We start from the raw sequence: 18,101 nt of genomic DNA on the forward strand, positions 1-18,101 counted from the left end.
CCAGATTACGAGCGTTTAAAGAAGCAGGGATGACATGCAGGAAACACAAAGTCCCGTGATGGGGAACGGGGAAAGAAATGACTTACGCATTTGGACACGAGGGCGCGATCAAAGGGGAAGGAGACAGGATGCGTCCTGAATCACGGTCCTCTTCCCTCAATAGTGTGCGAAGAGTATATTACACTTCCACGTGATTATATATTGCTATGTAACTACAATCCGTTAAAAATCCGACATGACACGTTTCAGACCCATAACTCCAGTTGATGCAGGGAAAGAGGCGTGGTTTAGTGTGCAAAGAAGTAAAACTTCATGTTATAAAAAGTGTTTGAAAGATGAGTGAAGTTGTTTTTAAGCAAATGTTTATTTAACATATATGGAAGGAGTCTCCAGTGTGAGTCAGTATAGTTTGTGTCACTGGAAAGTCTTCAGAACAAAATGCATATTTATAATTTCCAGTTTCTCAGTAACTTGACTGTGTTTAAAAAGTGAAGGAAATCTGTTTATAGCTTAGTTTATAACATTTCAGACAGCGTTCCACAGCATTGACCGCGACTATAAATAAATAGATGAAAATTATGATGTTTATCTGTTAATTAGTGAAAAATATTTTACAAATTCCAATTTAGTGCATGAATAAGGAACTTACCAACTAATCAAGATGGTCTACCGCTCTGACCAGCGTTTTGGTAGCTAGTCAGACATTTTTAAGCTAAGCTTTTTAAGAGGGATAAAAATATATAAAGTGGGATAAAATTTATATAAAGCGGGATAAAAAAAATTATATAAAGTGGGATAAATGTTGTTGGGCAACATCATAACATCCTATCATTGAATTCAACAACACAACCCTGAGTGTTTTATACCGTATTTAACAGTCTTCTGTGTAGACCAAAAAACGACAGTTGTATTAGTCACAAATGAAGTTTTGTCTCTGGGTTTGGTCCAGATTGTGTCTTTGTGTTCTTAATACAAAAGAGCAGACATCGGGGTGTAGAACTGTAGCTGTTGGCGAGTCCTTAAAGCATAATAGACCAAACTTCAAGGTACGGCACATGCAGTTCTTAGACTCCAATTAGTCCTTACGCAACATTTGTGTTCATCTGGTCTGTAGACAGCGTGTTGAAATCCAATGTGGTTTTTGTGGAATACAATTCACTAACCCATTTCACTGCGTCATGTCTATGTTTACAGCTGGTTTTCTATTAGTTAGCTAAAGCAGTATGCTAGTTGAATGCCATGTTGATGTTGGAAGGCAATATATTAATATCAATATGTTAATATTTCATGAATTCAGACATGGTAGATGAACTTTCTTTACTTCCTTATGTGAATGTGGAACAGCTTAAATCCATAATGAAGTTACAAATCTTGTAATTCTTTACTCAACTAAAATTTACAGAACCAGCTCTTAAATAGACTGTATTAATAAGTAGTGTAATACAATTATTACACTTTCACCAAGGAAACAAATAAACAGAGCAACACGTCGTTTAAATATCATGAGTATGATCGTTCCGACAATACAAACGAATACAATGCAAATGTTTTTTGGTTACTTTTTCATTTCTCATTTGTGTTTTGATGCATGACAATGCATTACTATACCAACACACAAAGAATGTTAATATTTTACTAATAAGATCTTGTCACGATTAGTAACTCTTTAGATTTGTTAGGAATGAAAGCTATTCAAATCTCAAGTCTGCAGATTATGTAGATATGTACTATATGTAGAGTAGATTAGTAAAGAACTTTTTCTTTTCTTTCTAATACAAACAGAAAAAAACAGAGTGTGTTGCTATGTTTTACTCGACCAGAGTTGAGGAGCCAGGGTTTCCTGTAGGGTACTAGCTTGCTAAACAGGTTGTACTGCAAATATTTTCTAAAAAGATAACTACTTGTAGGTTTCTACATAGATAAACTTTAATGAGCAACCTGAAGAGCTCTTTAGGGTCCTTGATGGATGCATTGGGAATGTTTGTCATTTTTATTAATGCTCTTGCTTTGGGAGGTCACCCAGCAATTTCTTTGTGTCAAACACAATGCCAATAAAACTTTAACTCTGTTGAAAGGAAATCGCTTCTGGGTAGGTTTAGACATTTGAATCCTATCAGGCCATGCTTGGGTGTTTTGGAGTTTATTTCTGGTTTGACAGGGTGTATAATCCTGTGACGCCAAGCAGCTCAATCAATTAAATTGTCAGACAACGTCCAGATACTTCCTAGTACAGTGCCTGAACAGCGGATACCGGATAACCGCTCCTCATTAAACAGTGCTTCCAGGCATCGGGGTGCAACCTGATCCTCGTCAGATGAGAGGAGATACAAAGAAGCTCAATGTGCTGGCTGCAAACATGCCTCCGCTTTTGGTGCACGGGGCTTTGCTGGGATAAACGACGTGATCGCACAACGGGAGCCGCTGTTAACACGTTATAAGCGCTTTCGGAAGGGTAGATTAAGGCCTCTGCTCAGATACGATAGGATTTTGAGTGCTACCATAGAGGCCAGGAGCACATTATCACAATGTTCAGTGAGATTAAGCAAACAGATCAATATTTAAAGATGCCCATCCGGCCGACCGTCCATCCATGTGGTAGCCTAGTGGTTAAGTTGTTGGGATACCAATTGGAAGGTTGCTAGTTCGAGCCCAGGTCAGCAAGCTGCCACTGTTGGGCCCCTGAGAAGGGCCCTTAACCCTCAATTGCTCAAAAATGTAATTTAATATCTATCCATCTAAATCTATCTATTAATCTAAATCTACCCATCCGTTGATGAATATGAATAGATGTATCCAGCTTCCAAAATAAACACTTCCCACCCTGTTGCCTTTCCTAATTAAATTAACACACATTACTAGACTTAATCAAGCTATACAAAGTCACAGAAACCCCATCATTACAAACATCAAGATGTTCCTTTGCATTGTGTTGGTCCTAAAATTTATTACCCAGAATTAATTTGTTCTTTATATGACTCAATTATTGATTGGGTATCTGGACAAGTTTCAACTTGTCTGTTTGTCTAATCAAGTACATCCTGTCTACGTTAATTAGACCAACTGTTGAAATTCCAACACGAGTAAAACTGTAGTACACATGTGCAAGTGTTACTAAAAAAATATCCTAACAGGCGTCGAGGAAAAAAAGGAATCGCTCATCAATTGAGATATTTAAGTAATAATAATAATAAAATATCTAATCAGACCTTTCCTTATTGTTTTGGCTAAAAAAGCAGAAAATCCTCTATTTAAAAAAAAAAGTATGTTTTGATTAAAAATTGTGGAAATGTATTTAAAAGCAGCTAAAGAGATAAAGTATCAGAATCTGTCCAGTTAAAACCACATTTGCATTATTTAGTATTTTTTTTTAAACATCATTATGTTTGTAGCAAATGAATGAAGCTTGAATGACGAGACACCACCACAGTTCATCATACCTTCAAAATGAAGCTGTATTTACATTGCAGAAATTTATAGCACATAATATACATGGTTTTTTTTTCCAACAGAAACATTTCCAAAGAGATAAAAAATAAAATTAAAAAACACCAGAGAATTCAATATGTGATTGTTAAAAAACTCCTGAGAAATTACACTGTCTATTTCTCAATATAGCTGCTCTAAAGTACATCCCCTGCTGGTAAAGTACGTCATGGCCTTAAATTACTAAAGTATTCGGCACACTTGAAGTCACGTCTCTGCCGCCAGTCATTAGAAGCCTCAAGAAATGACCTGAATTAAAATCATCAATAATTGGTGTAAAAATGAACATACAAAACCACTGAATTATTGTAGTAAAATAACAATTAGAGACATCGGACAGACTGGGAGCTGCACCCTGAGACTGAAATCTGAAGTTAATTAAAAAAAGAACCTGTTTTATCTGTTTAAAATCTGTTTTATATGCTACTTGCACAAATGATTAGAACTCATTTTCTTGTACATTCATGTTAAAACGTAAAATGTTCATCTCTTTTGCTTAACTCTTTGTAACTATTGTATAATACATTACAAAAAAACAACAACACTGGGTTAAAAAAAGTAATAAAAAAAACATAAGAAAATTGCTGGTTTGCTTGACAGCATTTTGAATATAGACCTTCTCACCAGGTCATCAGTATCTCCTCCAGTGTCTGTCTCTGGACTCTCTGTGTCGGTCAGGTGGATAATCTCGATTTCGGCCTCCTCCACGGTCGTCGTGCTGGTAGAAGTCGCTTCTGTGGCCATCCCTCCGGTGCCGCTGCTCACGTCCGTAGTGGCTGCCGGTGCCGCCATCTTGCTGGTGGGTGGGTCGCTGGTTCCAATGGACAGGGCCATCTTTTTGCCATGGGATGCTGGGGCCACCTCTGAGCTGCTGCTGAATGCCGAGCTGAAAGGAACTGGCCAACTGCAGCATTTGCTGACTCTGCATCTGCCACATGTTGTTCATCTGTACAAAAAGGAAAGAACATCTACATTTATGGCATTCAGCAGACGGCCTTATCCAGAACGATTTGCTTTGTTTTGTTTTTTACCTCAGTTCATACATCTAAGCAAGTGACCCTAAGGGCCTTTCTCAGGGGGGCCTGGGTTTCGAACACACGACTTTCCGTTCTCCAGTGTCAGTGATTTGTCAACATTTCCTGGCGCAGAAAAGTCTTCACTACAGACTACTTTTCAGTATCTTAGAAATATAATAAGCTGATATTTTTTAAGCTTATCAAATTCAAGAAAGAAATAAATCAAGGCCGGTGAAGGGGAAACTGTTCCTAACTGCTATGTAAGTGAAAACAGGAACTAAGTTGATGTGGCATCTTTTAATTAATTTTTTAAAAAGTATAGTATTAAATCAAACAAAACATTATTAATTTCCTTTAACGGCATGCCCTGTCGTGTTTTAGTCGTTATGAGAACAACTGCCAAGTGTGAAATGAACACCAACTGCCAGATTGTGTGGAAAAAAATTAATCCAGACTTGAATAGTGTACAGAATTGTGCACAGCTTAAGTCATAATCACTTCATACTATCTACGATCTACCGATTTTTTTTTTCCCGGGTGGCTTTCATAGTTAATCCTTAAAATACTCAGTGAAACCTATGGGATCAGCATTTTACCATTACGAATAAGTGATCAGTCTATTCTTGACAGCTTCATCAAGCCTATACATGCTCTTTAGTGACATTCTAAGTAGTAGTGTTTAGGTGCAAAAATAACAGCACTCACCACTGCTTGCTTTTGAAGACTCTCTGGTGAAGAGAAAGACCTCTGCAGGCTCTGAGGAGGAGAGTATGACGGAGAGCCCATATGATCTGGAGTCCTGTCGTACCTGTTGCACATCAGACAATCATCAGTCCATGTGGAAAACACTGCAGAGTGTTGCTTATTTTATCCAGATGTGATTTGTAAATAATACCTTGCACCATGGGGAGTAGGTGTGTTAGCTGGACTGGGGTTCTGAGAGTTCGCAGGGCTTTTTTCTTGATTATTGTGACTGCTGCCTGTCACATACCCAGAACTCAATAATATTAAAACAAAATTATTTAAATACAGATATTTAAACCAAACAATGAGATGTTTCCTACCTGATCTGAACTTTAGGTTAAGCTGCCTTCCATAAAGTCGGATGCCGCTTAGCAGCTGCATGCTATAAGGGACAGAAACTTCATGCTTAAAGTTCACAAAGGCAAACTGTTTCGAATTCCCCTCGTTGTCTTTGGGGATTTTTACTTTGATCAAAGGCCCAGCCTGCAACAGAAAACATACAATACAAAGACAAACTGAATATCGGGATGTAAAGGAACAAACTATATGAATTGGAAGAGCAATCCAACAGTCATAAACAAACGTACAGGGCTAATTCGATATAGAAATTGTTAAAAACTGATGATGGTGTTGAAGATTCATGCAAAAATCACTGTTCCTTTCATTTGAGAGAGAATAAGAGTTGAGGAAAGAATAAATGAAGACAAAATAAAAACAGTTATTTTATTTTTCGTTTCTTGTAGTTGCAAAACTAACATACTTCGATAGATGATCGATTTAACTGAACCGAATCATATTGGTTCGAATCTGAATCGAACTGTATCTGAGATGAATCGCATCGAATAAGTAACGTGTTAAATCATTCAGTATTGAATCATTACTTGTTTAAATTGACCGTTTCTGGGTCGTAAAGCAACCTAGGTGAATATAATATGAATATAATAATAAATATATTATAGTTGATTCCTCAATCAACCAATGTCTGACTAGCACTAGGAAAGAGTACCAGCTAATCCAGGGATGTTGCTATTAACCTGCCACTAAAGATGGGAACAATAATTAATTAGTGTAAAAAAAAAAAAAATCCTGCAATAATGTCGAAATGACAGCAATGAAAACAAAACTTAGGCCTCTATATAGATCTAAATATCTAGTTGTCTAGATTAGCTAATATTAGCTAGATATAAACAACCGATGATACTAGCTCTTAGCAGCTAGCTACATAAAACAGTAAGTTTAAGCAAGTAAAGGTTACAACCCAAGTATTGTCCATAATACACACAACAAACTCAAGCAGAAAGTGTTCATAAATCAAATATTCCCTATTTAATAAAACCATAATTATCGGCGTTCGTGTTTATTGTTGGTTGCTAAGCAAAGCAACATGCTAACATGCTAACACGCTAATAAGGAAATAACCGTCAACTTGCCTGTAAAAACAGTTCAAATAAAAGCTCTTCTGTGACTTGAGAGTCTAAGTTGCCCACGAACAGTGTCCTTTCTGCTTCATCCGCTATACCCATTTTTTTATTGCGAGGTTACAGCTCTAATTTATTAACAAGCGCTCGAGCAACCTGCGTTAGCAATGTTTATAGCCAGAGACTATTGCTGTACAAAACAGAGGCCTGCCGTATGTCGACGGTTGCTGCTGTGCTAAGCTGCCGGTTTGCGACATTATTGATTCGTTTTCATTCTGGCATCATGAAGCCTCTGTTTATTGGTACAAATTAGTGAGGATAAACATTTTATTATATTGCCCGCTATCCTAAAAAGACGTTCATTAATTAATCCACGCGTTCACTCATAAAATTACTAATTACTTTTCAGTTGTAGATGAATTCATGATACCTAACATCACACAAACCCAGGAAATATAAAATAAATAAACAAACAAACAAACAAATAAATAAAAAATGTTTAAATTAAATTACACTTTTTAGCTAATCTCACTTCAACATTTATTGATAGTTTTAATGTTTATTACTATGTGGTTTAACATTTTGATAACTATTTTAGTATTATTGTGTTAAAATTGTCTTTTAATTATAAATAAATAAATAAATAAATAAATAAATAAATAAATAAATAAATTCAAATCACAGTTACAGTGTGTTTGAATTTTTTAGGATTAGGTTTAGGGATTTGGTTATTTTAGACTTTTGACTTTAGTGGTTGTGTCTTAGGTTCCACTTGTCTGTCAGCATTTGTGGAAACAGGACATTATGCTACATGATTCATGGGAATTCTTTCCACTAGATGGTATTTCTGTGACTCATTCAGAGCTAATGAACATGGGATCTCAGCAGTCCCGACCAGGTGTCATTATTACACGACCGAGACTGTACGTACTCGGCCATAAACACGAGTGATGTATTAAAGCCATTTCGAATTGTTCTGGATCCAGTGTGCAATGAGGTATTTCCAACCGGCCGCTTGAAGTATGGAATCCGTCTGAAATTCATAAAATGGCACCTGTGCGTGTCTTGCATTCAAAATGAGCACAAGCATGTTTGTTTTACCAAAGAGGCAGTTTCATTTCCCTCTAATCCTTTCTCTGCCAGATTCAGTATATGACGGTGTCGGACAGATATGTGGGCATTATTAAAATGATCCCTAATGAGCTAGCCAGAGGTGACGGTGGTAAAGAAAAACTCCCTGAGGATATCAGGAAGAAACTTTGAGAGGATCCAAGCTATCCATTACAATCTCTGATGGAGTCTCAGCAGTGAGAGATTTCCTAGTGATGAAATTTAAACCAGAAGTCAAGCATCAGGATGGATTAACCAGAGGAGAAGAGGTCAGGATATCAGGAGAAGCATCTGTTTCTCTGTCTTTACAAAGACAAAATATATAAAAAATGGAAATTCCAAGGTTGTCCAACAACACCAGTGTTTATTTCATTTAAGAATGACAGAGCGTATATAGTTATATTTAATGTTGTAAAATGTCTGTAAAACAAGTTAATTCCTCTTACAGCTGGTCATGTTAGGAAGAAGCTTCAAAGAGTAACCTCCAGTGTAGTGAAGACCATCCTGTGGTGGAAAACTTGATATCTATAAATGATAGCTTTACTTTTCACTGTCATAAATGCCAAAAAAACTGAAAACTTCATGACATGTTTGCAACAAAATTTAATTTCCATGTCCATCCTTTTCAGATGAAATCTATTTCGATTTTTTTGCTTTCTCTGTTCACTTAACAAACCATGTGGCGCTACAGCAAATATCATAAAGTACATAATGCTTCTTATCAAATAAAAAACAAGCAACATCTGGATTAGAAGGATTGGATGGACCTCTGATAACATCTATGGACTCCTGTTTAAAGCTACGATGTGTTTCTGTATGGATACAATGCTTCTTGCATTTCCGTCTACATTGTTTATATTCCATCCTAAATTCTCTGACTTGTTTTTCATGTTTGACTAATTATTACGTCTACAGTTATACAAGTCTTTTTATGAGTTATATCCTGTGTAAAATAGATATTTATGTACATTTGTAGGTGTGTAGTGAATCTCCAGGGTGTAATAAAATAACCAGAAAAGCAGGAAATGTGCTATAAACATATACGAGTGATGTGATGACTGACAGTACTGCATTGTCAGAACTCAGTCATCACAACATCTGGTATATTTTACACACTACTGCTGCTGTATATTGTAAAAAAAAAAAAGCATAATATTGCACAATACTGTTATTTGCACTACCATGTACTCTCACACTTTATGTACATAACTGATCAGTCATATATTCTGTATTCATATTTAATACTCATACTGTCTGTTGTATCACATCTGTATTGTCTTGTATAGTCTGTATTGTCTTGTCTTGTATAGTATTGTGTTATTTATGTCTGTACTTTTAAGAGTCACAAACAGCTGGAACCAAATTCCTTGTGTGTGTCAACGCACTTGGCCCATAAACCTGATTCTGATTCTGATGAAGAGCGTGAAAGTGTTTGTGCAGTTGATAAAAGTCATACAAACTGAAGTGTTTATATGGGAAGTTTAATTGCTCTTTTATTATAAACAGATGTTATGGAGACGGACATATTTGTGTATAAATACAAATTTGTTTTAATTTGTCCCTGTTATTTTTTAATTACATGATATGAGATGCAAATCTCTGGAAAATTGTCTGTAGTGTGTGATTGCGTGAGTGAATGAGAGTGTGTGTGTGTGCCCTGTGATGGGTTGGCACTCCATCCAGGGTGTATCCTGCCTTGATGCCCGATGACGCCTGAGATAGGCACAGGCTCCCCGTGACCTGAGGTAGTTCGGATAAGCAGTAGAAAATGAGTGAGTGAATGAATGAATGAATGAGATGCAAATTCTATCTGTTTGGCTGAAACCTGGCTTGAGTTTGGTCTGCCAGAAAAAGAAAATATTCTGGTTGGGTTTTTTTTTTTATCTGAAGAGTAATTATAAGATCTCTGGCATGAATGTGCTTTACAGTAAAACTGCCTTGTAAAGATGTGTGTAGTGTTAAGTGGTTCATATTTGTTTTATACATATTCCTAGTTAATTTTGTGAAAAAGTAAAAATAAAAAATGCGTTTGTTATAGCAAATAGCAGACACTTTCATCAAAATTGGTATAATTTCATAATTCCTAAGGATTAATTAATCCTAAGGGGCAGTAATATAGGTGAATATAAATAAAGTCAATATAAAGAAGAGAAGATTATTCTCTTAACAAGATTAATTTGATGGGAAATTGAGGCAGAGGAGGAGGTGCTAATGTGTGAAATATACAAAAAAATAGAAAAAAGAAAGAAAGAAAGAAAGAAAGAAAGATCCAACACATAATGGTTCAGTCTTTTTATAGTCCTTAGTCTTTCTACCGAATTGTTGATTGTAGTTGTAAATACTAAGCAGAAGATGGCAGTGTTGATCCTTATGAGATTTCAACTCAGGAAAGAATTTATAATAACTTCGAGTCCATGTTATTCTGAACTTCTGCACTGTGTTTATTCTACAAAGGTCAGATGTAGACAGAGAAAAAAAGACGAGCAGAAAGCTGTCCTTCACTTGACTGCTTTTTGGCTGTCTTTGGTCACTGATGTATTTTACCAATGGATAGAATTTTCATTTCATTCATTCATTCATTCATCTTCTACCGCTTATCCGAACTACCTCGGGTCACAGGGAGCCTGTGCCTATCTCAGGCGTCATCGGGCATCAAGGCAGGATACACCCTGGACGGAGTGCCAACCCATCACAGGGCACACACACACTCCATTCACTCACGCAATCACACACTATGGACAATTTTCCAGAGATGCCAATCAACCTTCCATGCATGTCTTGACCGGAGGAAGAAACCGGAGTACCTGGAGGAAACCCCCGAGGCACGGGGAGAACATGCAAACTCCACACACACAAGGTGGAGGCGGGAATCGAACCCCCAACCCTGGAGGTGTGAGGCGAACGTGCTAACCACTAAGCCACCGTGCCCCCCTCATTTTATTCAAATTTTACTTATTCAAAATAGAATTTTTATTCAGATTTTATTTGACACATGCACAACCACATACAACATGAATTAAAATAATTTTTTTTTAACTTGAAATGGGGGAATGAGGAACCCGGCGAAGGCAGATGGGGGAACGAGGAACACGGCGAAGGCAGATGGGGGGAGTAAGGCACACGGCGAGGCCGGTGGGGGGAGCAAGGCACACGGCGAGGCCGGTGGGGGAGCAAGGCTCACAGTGGCACAGCAGCGAGGGCCAAGCGACGTCCTCAGCCGAGCAAAGGGGCCGAGCGACGTCCTCAGCCGAGCAGAAGGGCCACGCGACTTCCATGGCCCAGCTGAAGGGCCGAGCGATATCCCCAGCCGAGCTGAAGGGCCGAATGACGTCACAGCCGAGCTGAAGGGCCGAACACAACCCCGACACACCGCAGCCAGACTCATGTCCTGATGTCCAGAATACCAAGTGTGGGAGGGTGGGAAGGTCCATCGCCCTGGGCCTGCAGCACCCCCCGCGGAAGAAGTGAAGCGACGCCCTCCTCGGACGGAACCGGAACTGGAGCGGCGTCCTTCACCGGAAAAAGGGCGGGGCGATGCCGCATTTCCTAAAAGATAGAAGAAAAATAGAAAATAAATAGACAAAGGGGGGCACGGTGGCTTAGTGGTTAGCACATTCGCCTCACACCTCCAGGGTTGGGGGTTCGATTCCCGCCTCCGCCTTGTGTGTGTGTCACAACCGGGATGGAAGGAGACAGACCCGTACGCAGGATAGCTTCAAATGAAGGGGGTTTAATAAATAAAGAAGACATATACAAAAATGACGATAAAAGAAACAATACAACTGACGACATTTAACAGGGACTAGACATGACGAGGGCTACACGCAACTAGTGATCCGCGCTGCATTCAGCAACGCGGCTAACTTAAATACAATTAAGACAATGACAACATTAGGAACAGGTGAAGAAACAGGGAGGAGCAGACGAAGGCGGGGCAGACACGTGACAACAACAACAGCACATGGCCAAAAGTCCGGGCTGAATCATGACAGTGTGTGGAGTTTGCATGTTCTCCCCGTGCCTCGGGGGTTTCCTCCGGGTACTCCGGTTTCCTCCCCCGGTCCAAAGACATGCATGGTAGGTTGATTGGCATCTCTGGAAAATTGTCCGTAGTGTGTGATTGTGTGAGTGAATGAGAGTGTGTGTGCCCTGCGATGGGTTGGCACTCCGTCCAGGGTGTATCCTGCCTTGATGCCCGATGACGCCTGAGACAGGCACAGGCTCCCCGTGACCCGAGGTAGTTCGGATAAGCGGTAGAAAATGAAATAGACAAAGAATAGTATTACAAAAACAAAGAATGTAAATCGACAGCCTTGCCTTTCTCAAGGGCACCTCAGTCGTGGTATTATTACTGGCCTGAGACTCGAACCCACAACCTTAGGGTTAGGAGTCAAACTCTCTAACCATTAGGCCACGACTTCCCCCCAAAAATGGGGAATTTTGTTGTGTGTTTTGTGTGTTGCTAGATAGGTGGTTGTGTGTGTGATTGTGTGTGTGACTGTGTGTGTATGTGTGTGTGTTTTGTGTGTGTTTTGTGTGTGTTGGCTTGCCATGAAAAAAAAATGGTACTGTGTTTATTATTTTTATAGTATTGTATTTTTTATTGTGTTTATCAGGTGTTTATTATGTGTTTTATTGTGTTTAACAAGTGTATGTGCAGTTCTAACAGTGTTACACAGTGTTACATAAAAGTAAAGGAGGAAAACATTTATATACAGAGGGGTTCAGAAATGTTTTTAATTTTTGATTTTTTTTTAAACAAAAGTTTTCAAAATCTTGAATCTAGAATATTATAAATGGTTTTACATTACAGAGATGGTGACTTGATAGTTGTTGTGCATGTTCTCAAAGTGCTTTGGGGATTTCCTCCAGGTCCTCTGTAACATATCTACAACTCACTCACTCACTCACTCATCTTCTACCACTTATCCGAACTACCTCAAGTCACGGGGAGCCTGTGCCTATCTCAGGCGTCATCGAGAATCAAGGCAGGATACACCCTGGACGGAGTGCCAACCCATCGCAGGGCACACACACACACTCTCATTCACACACTACGGACAATTTTCCAGAGATGCCAATCAACCTACCATGCATGTCTTTGGACCGGGGGAGGAAACCGGAGTACCCGGAGGAAACCCCCGAGGCACGGGGAGAACATGCAAACTCCACACACACAAAAGGTGGAGGCGGGAATCGAACCCACAACCCTGGAGGTGTGAGGCGAACGTGCTAACCACTAAGCCACCGTGCCCCCCTATATCTACAACTATAAACTATAAATTAATAAAAAGCTTCTGTTGGCAAATTTGTATAAGAGATATAAGAGAAATAAAACCTGTCATGTCAAGCTGTTACAGGAAAACAAAAGATTTTTTTTTTATCACATGATTTTCAGTGTATTGTAGACTTCTAGGAACTCAGTTAAGCTTTCAATTAGCAAATGTCTTCTCTAGTACAGAAATTCCTGCCTGGCTGAGCCAACTCTGAATGGATGTCAAGATTGTCTAAGAATATCCGATCCAGACGGAGTGTAATTGTTAACAATACACTTAAGCATATTGAGCTGTAGCTTGAAGTGTGTACACATACATTAGGACCCAAACATTACACTTAGAATGATTAACATGTAAGACTTGTCTCCTGCTTGAAAGAGCTTCTCGGGCAAGACGGTATTTTATTAATTGAGGAGAGGAAGATGATAAGTGGATTTGAGACGATGTTCAGCCCACAGCCTCTGGCGAAATAGGTGGGAATGAATAAGTGTTCATGAACACTTGTTCATGTCTATAATCATGGATGAACATAACATGAATAACTAAATACACATTCAAGAATAATGAAGTGAGACCCTTAGCTCACATCCTGTATGAAGCTACAGTTATATGTTACAGTATCACTATAAAGTCCAGGTCAAAGCTTTGCGCTCAGTTTTTGTGAGAAACATATTTTTAACCGTTATGTTATTTTCTTAAACAATACATTTTTCCCCAATATGAATTTCTATGAACTTCAGAGCTGGAGCCTTGCATGAGATGCCAGTCCATCAAACATAGCTACTATCATGCTTTTAGGAAGTAGGAGAAAAACCTTCATGAAACAGGAAGCGTAATTATCATGTGATCTCAGGATTGAACCGGGGATCCTGGATCTGTGACACAGAGGTGCTAATTTCTTGAATTTTTTATACTTGTGAAACATAAATTATTAGTTTAGCGACTGTGACATTTCCTCTACCTCTTATTTATACTCTCACCTGCCATCAGGAAACTCAACAAGCATGATGAAGTGTTTTATTGTCTCTATTTACATAAATGGGGATGAACATACTGTATGACATTTACAGCAAGGTCGATGTAAATTTGGAGCAATATTGAGGAAAAACTCCCTGCGATGACAGAAACAGAGGAACTAGACTCAACATGGAGCCTGTAATCTTCTGAGTCACATCAGATAGTGAAATTATACATAAATACTCTCTCTGCCTGTAGTGAGCATACTGTGAATAAGCGTTCTGGACAGCAGCAGCCGGTTTTAAGTACAAATCTACAATATCTGTTTTTTTAGATTAAAAAAAATCTTTGGAAAACACACATCTTTATGGTATTTTTCTACAGTTGCAAAAAGAATCTAGCCACAGGAGTCGCAAATGAGTGATTCCTGTTATGGTCCCAAGCCGGGATAAATAGAGAGGGTTGCGTCAGGAAGGACATCCGGTGTAAAACCTAACGTGCCAAACCTAAACATGCCGGTAGTGGTTATATTGGTAGTAGTATGTTGGAGTTGGAGCTCAGTTAAGAGGTCAAAAGGAAAGAGGAAGAGTAGAGGATGCTGAGGATAGAGTTGGGTGGATACAGATGATTCGCTGTGGCTAACGGGAAAATCTGAAAGTAGAAGAAGATCTACGAGTACAATATCACGGTTAAATATTTCTCCATAAAACTATGAGAAAAGATCATGGGTATCAAACATGTTTCATTCAAAATACAGGCATGTTCTTTTATTGGCTCCTCTCTCTGCTCCTTTACAGTAAATACTCTCGTCTTTCACGTTCCATCCACTGCTTTTTCTACACAGGATCATAGGGAACTTGGAGTCTACATCAGAAGACTCATGGAACAAGACAGGGGACACTGTGGATACAAAATTTTGTATTTTTTACTTCTTTCCTTTACCTGTATGTAATTACTTAGTACTGCTATAATAGACAGTAACGTGTAGTTGTATTTATTGTGTGAGTAGGATTTCATAATAATAATAATAATAATAATAATAATAATAATAATAAGAAGAAGAAGAAGAAGAAGAAGAAGAAGAAACAGAAGAAAAAGAAGAAGAAGAATATGCTAGACGAAGAACATCTTGACCAAGACAATGTACTTGAATTGCTCCTAAGAAGGATTAATAAAGGATTAAGGTACATCTCATCATCTCATGCAAACTTCACACACAGACACATGGCAGGGGCAGGATGCTTTTTATTCATTTATAGCTTATAGTTGTGTATATGTTATGAAACCAGCTATCAATTTTATCCATCAGATAATACATTTAATAATTTATGTATCAGAACTCAAAGCATGCATGACCAATTGTATACATGTACATTCTATTTTAAGGTATGGAAGTGTACTATACAGTAATAGCTACATATCCATGTAACAGGTTGCGACCTTGATATCATTAAATCCTTAATGGACGAAGCACTATGTGTTTAACTTTTTTTTAAATTGGAATTTGCAATTGATTTGGGGTTTCCATGTTCAACATTCAAAGTCTTTGGCATGTCCCACTTCACAGCGGTGGTTAATATGAAGCTTATATGAAGAAGAAGAAGATTCCTTTATATGTCACATATACATTACAGAACAGTGAAATTATTTCTTTGCATATCCCAATGTTGGAAGTTGGAGTGGAGTGCAGGGTCAGCCATGATATAGTGCCCCTGGAGCAGTGAGGGTCTTGGGTCTCAATGGCCCATCAGTGGCATCTTGAACCCCAATCCTCCAATCAACAATCCCGAGCCTTAACCACTTGAGCCACCACTGCCTCCAACATGGGGCTTAAACCCATAAACCCATAAACGTGAGATTAAGAGTTTTCCTATAAGTCGAATTCCATTCCACGGACAGAATGGTCAAAGGGTAGGAATCTAGGACAAATGCTCAAACTAGATATACATTCTCTTTTACTAGATCAGCATTTTAACATAAAAAAACACCCATCTATTTACAGATATCAATGTTAGAATTTACTGTGCATGAGACTCCATCCCATTTACTTTGAATATATTCTTATGATTTAATGCTATAAATTTGCTGCACGGTGGCTTAGTGGTTAGCACGTTCGCCTCACACCTCCAGGGTCGGGGTTCGAGTCCCGCCTCCACCTTGTGTGTGTGGAGTTTGCATGTTCTCCCCGTGCCTCGGCGGTTTCCTCCGGGTACTCCGGTTTCCTCCCCCGGTCCAAAGACATGCATGGTAGGTTGATTGGCATCTCTGGAAAAAAATTGTCCCTAGTGTGTGATTGCGTGAGTGAATGAGAGTGTGTGTGTGTTCCCTGCGATGGGTTGGCACTCTGTCCAGGGTGTATCCTGCCTTGATGCCCGATGACGCCTGAGATAGGCACAGGCTCCCCGTGACCCGAGGTAGTTCGGGTAAGCGATATAAGATGAATGAATGAATGAATGAATTTGCTGTATTGATAATTACTTTTCCACAATGATATTGTTGAATGCTTGACGTTTTTATAATGATGCCATATATACGGTAATGATGTGTATCCCCTACGCGCCACCTGAATGGATAAAATATTTGTGAGGTGAAGTTTTCTTTTAGGAGACGTTTATTTAGTCTCGATTAACATGAACAAGAAAATGTTCAGGATGGTTTGGTGGTTGGTCCAAAACAAAGAAAGAGAGAAAGATTGCATCTAGCTGCTATAATGTTAATGAAAACAGGAACCTCTCATGACGTTTGATGTAAGTATGAATAAATTAAATATACATGCAAATTCAATGCAACAAATGAATTGTGACTTTTGTGCATCATTAAATAAAGTGACTTATGTGAAGTCTTACAACTCTGGAAGCAGGAGACTGTTTCTGAAATCTCATCTATATACAATATACTAAATCTGGGTGTGGGATGAACTGGGTGTTAGGAAAGATACATTTTTGCCATGTTGATTCATAGCCTTGTTAGCTGAACCGTATGATGAAATCCCATTCTGACCAGAAGTCCAGTTATAACCCTGGTGAAGAGTTAAGAGTGACGCTAACAGTAACTTGCATCATGCTTGAAATATATTGCAGTATATACTGTGAGAACACACACACACACACACACACACACACACACACACAGACACACACGGGGCGACATGGTGACCATTAGCATCTCAGCATCGCATCACTTCCTCCGAATAACCTCCCACACACACTCTCACACACTCATACTGCAGTCTGCAGTCGATCTCAGCAGGGGATTAATGACTGCACTGAAATTAAATCATTCTAATCACAGTAGGACGGTTGACTTATCATGAATCAGATACACAGCCTATAACATTTCACACAGGAGCAGAATTTCATCAAGCAAAACCTCTGCAAAGAAAGTCAACAAAAAAAAAAAAAACTCTTCAGCTTTCTCTGTCTCTTTCGTGTCTTTCACGAACGCTCTATGCATCGTGATTTGCTCTCTCGATCGAGGACGTCAGGTTTACCTTCAGGCATTCAGGATTAATTCATTCGAGATTTAGACAGATAAGTGTCATCTAATCTTAAATCTCCAGCAGTTCTGCAGGCCTGCTAAATTTTTTTTGTGCTCAAAGCTGCATATCAAACAGGACAATAATGACGTCAGAATATCTGCGACGGAGAGCACCGAAGTTTCAATGCATCTTTAGAAGACATTGGAGCTCCAGGCTCTCCATCGATCCTCCACAGGAACGATCAGCATGCTAATGGCCGCATGCCTGTGGAGAAAATTAGGCACTATTTGACCGACTGAGCGGTTTGTCCCATCAGTGAATTTAATCTGGTGGAATTAACATAAATCTGACCCAAACCATCATTAGCGATTAAACTCAATTTATTTTCTAAAGCGCCACAAGGCTTGTTCAGCTGACCTTTTCATGATAAAATTAGAGCAGAGATGACTGACTTTGGGAATCAATAAGCAGTCAGAGCAGAAATATTTCTTGGCTCTTATGTGCAATCCAACAATAATTCACACATGTGAATCAATGTTATTTTTAGCTCGTTCGATAAAATTGAAGCGTTGCATAAAAATAAAATGGGTTATAAATGGACGGGAAAATGGACGTTTTT

At 38.8% G+C, this 18,101-nt stretch overlaps 1 protein-coding gene across 1 annotated transcript; it reads right to left on the reverse strand.

Annotated features, from left to right (window-relative positions):
• Nucleotides 1-3,434: 3,434 nt before the first annotated feature.
• rbm7 (RNA binding motif protein 7) lies at nucleotides 3,435-6,848 on the reverse strand. The gene is made up of 5 exons (XM_060878301.1): nucleotides 6,674-6,848; nucleotides 5,564-5,726; nucleotides 5,395-5,479; nucleotides 5,205-5,307; nucleotides 3,435-4,429 (listed from the first exon to the last, which is right to left on the reverse strand). The coding sequence occupies exons 1-5, from the start codon at nucleotides 6,764-6,766 to the stop codon at nucleotides 4,115-4,117; spliced, it is 759 nt and encodes a 252-aa protein (XP_060734284.1). The 5' UTR covers nucleotides 6,767-6,848; the 3' UTR covers nucleotides 3,435-4,114.
• Between the last annotated feature and the right edge of the window lie 11,253 nt (nucleotides 6,849-18,101).

This window comes from Tachysurus vachellii, chromosome 9 (assembly GCF_030014155.1).
Source record: "Tachysurus vachellii isolate PV-2020 chromosome 9, HZAU_Pvac_v1, whole genome shotgun sequence".
NCBI classification, from domain to species: domain Eukaryota; kingdom Metazoa; phylum Chordata; class Actinopteri; order Siluriformes; family Bagridae; genus Tachysurus; species Tachysurus vachellii.

Excerpts from the sequence above, each read along its gene's own strand:
- rbm7 (XM_060878301.1), bottom strand. The coding sequence starts at position 6,766 with ATGGGTATAGCGGATGAAGCAGAAAGGACACTGTTCGTGGGCAACTTA. Across the intron at positions 5,727-6,673 it reads TATTTGAACTGTTTTTACAG|GCTGGGCCTTTGATCAAAGT; the intron begins GCAAGTTGACGG and ends TTTCTGTTGCAG. Across the intron at positions 5,480-5,563 it reads TAACCTAAAGTTCAGATCAG|GCAGCAGTCACAATAATCAA; the intron begins GTAGGAAACATC and ends GGTATGTGACAG.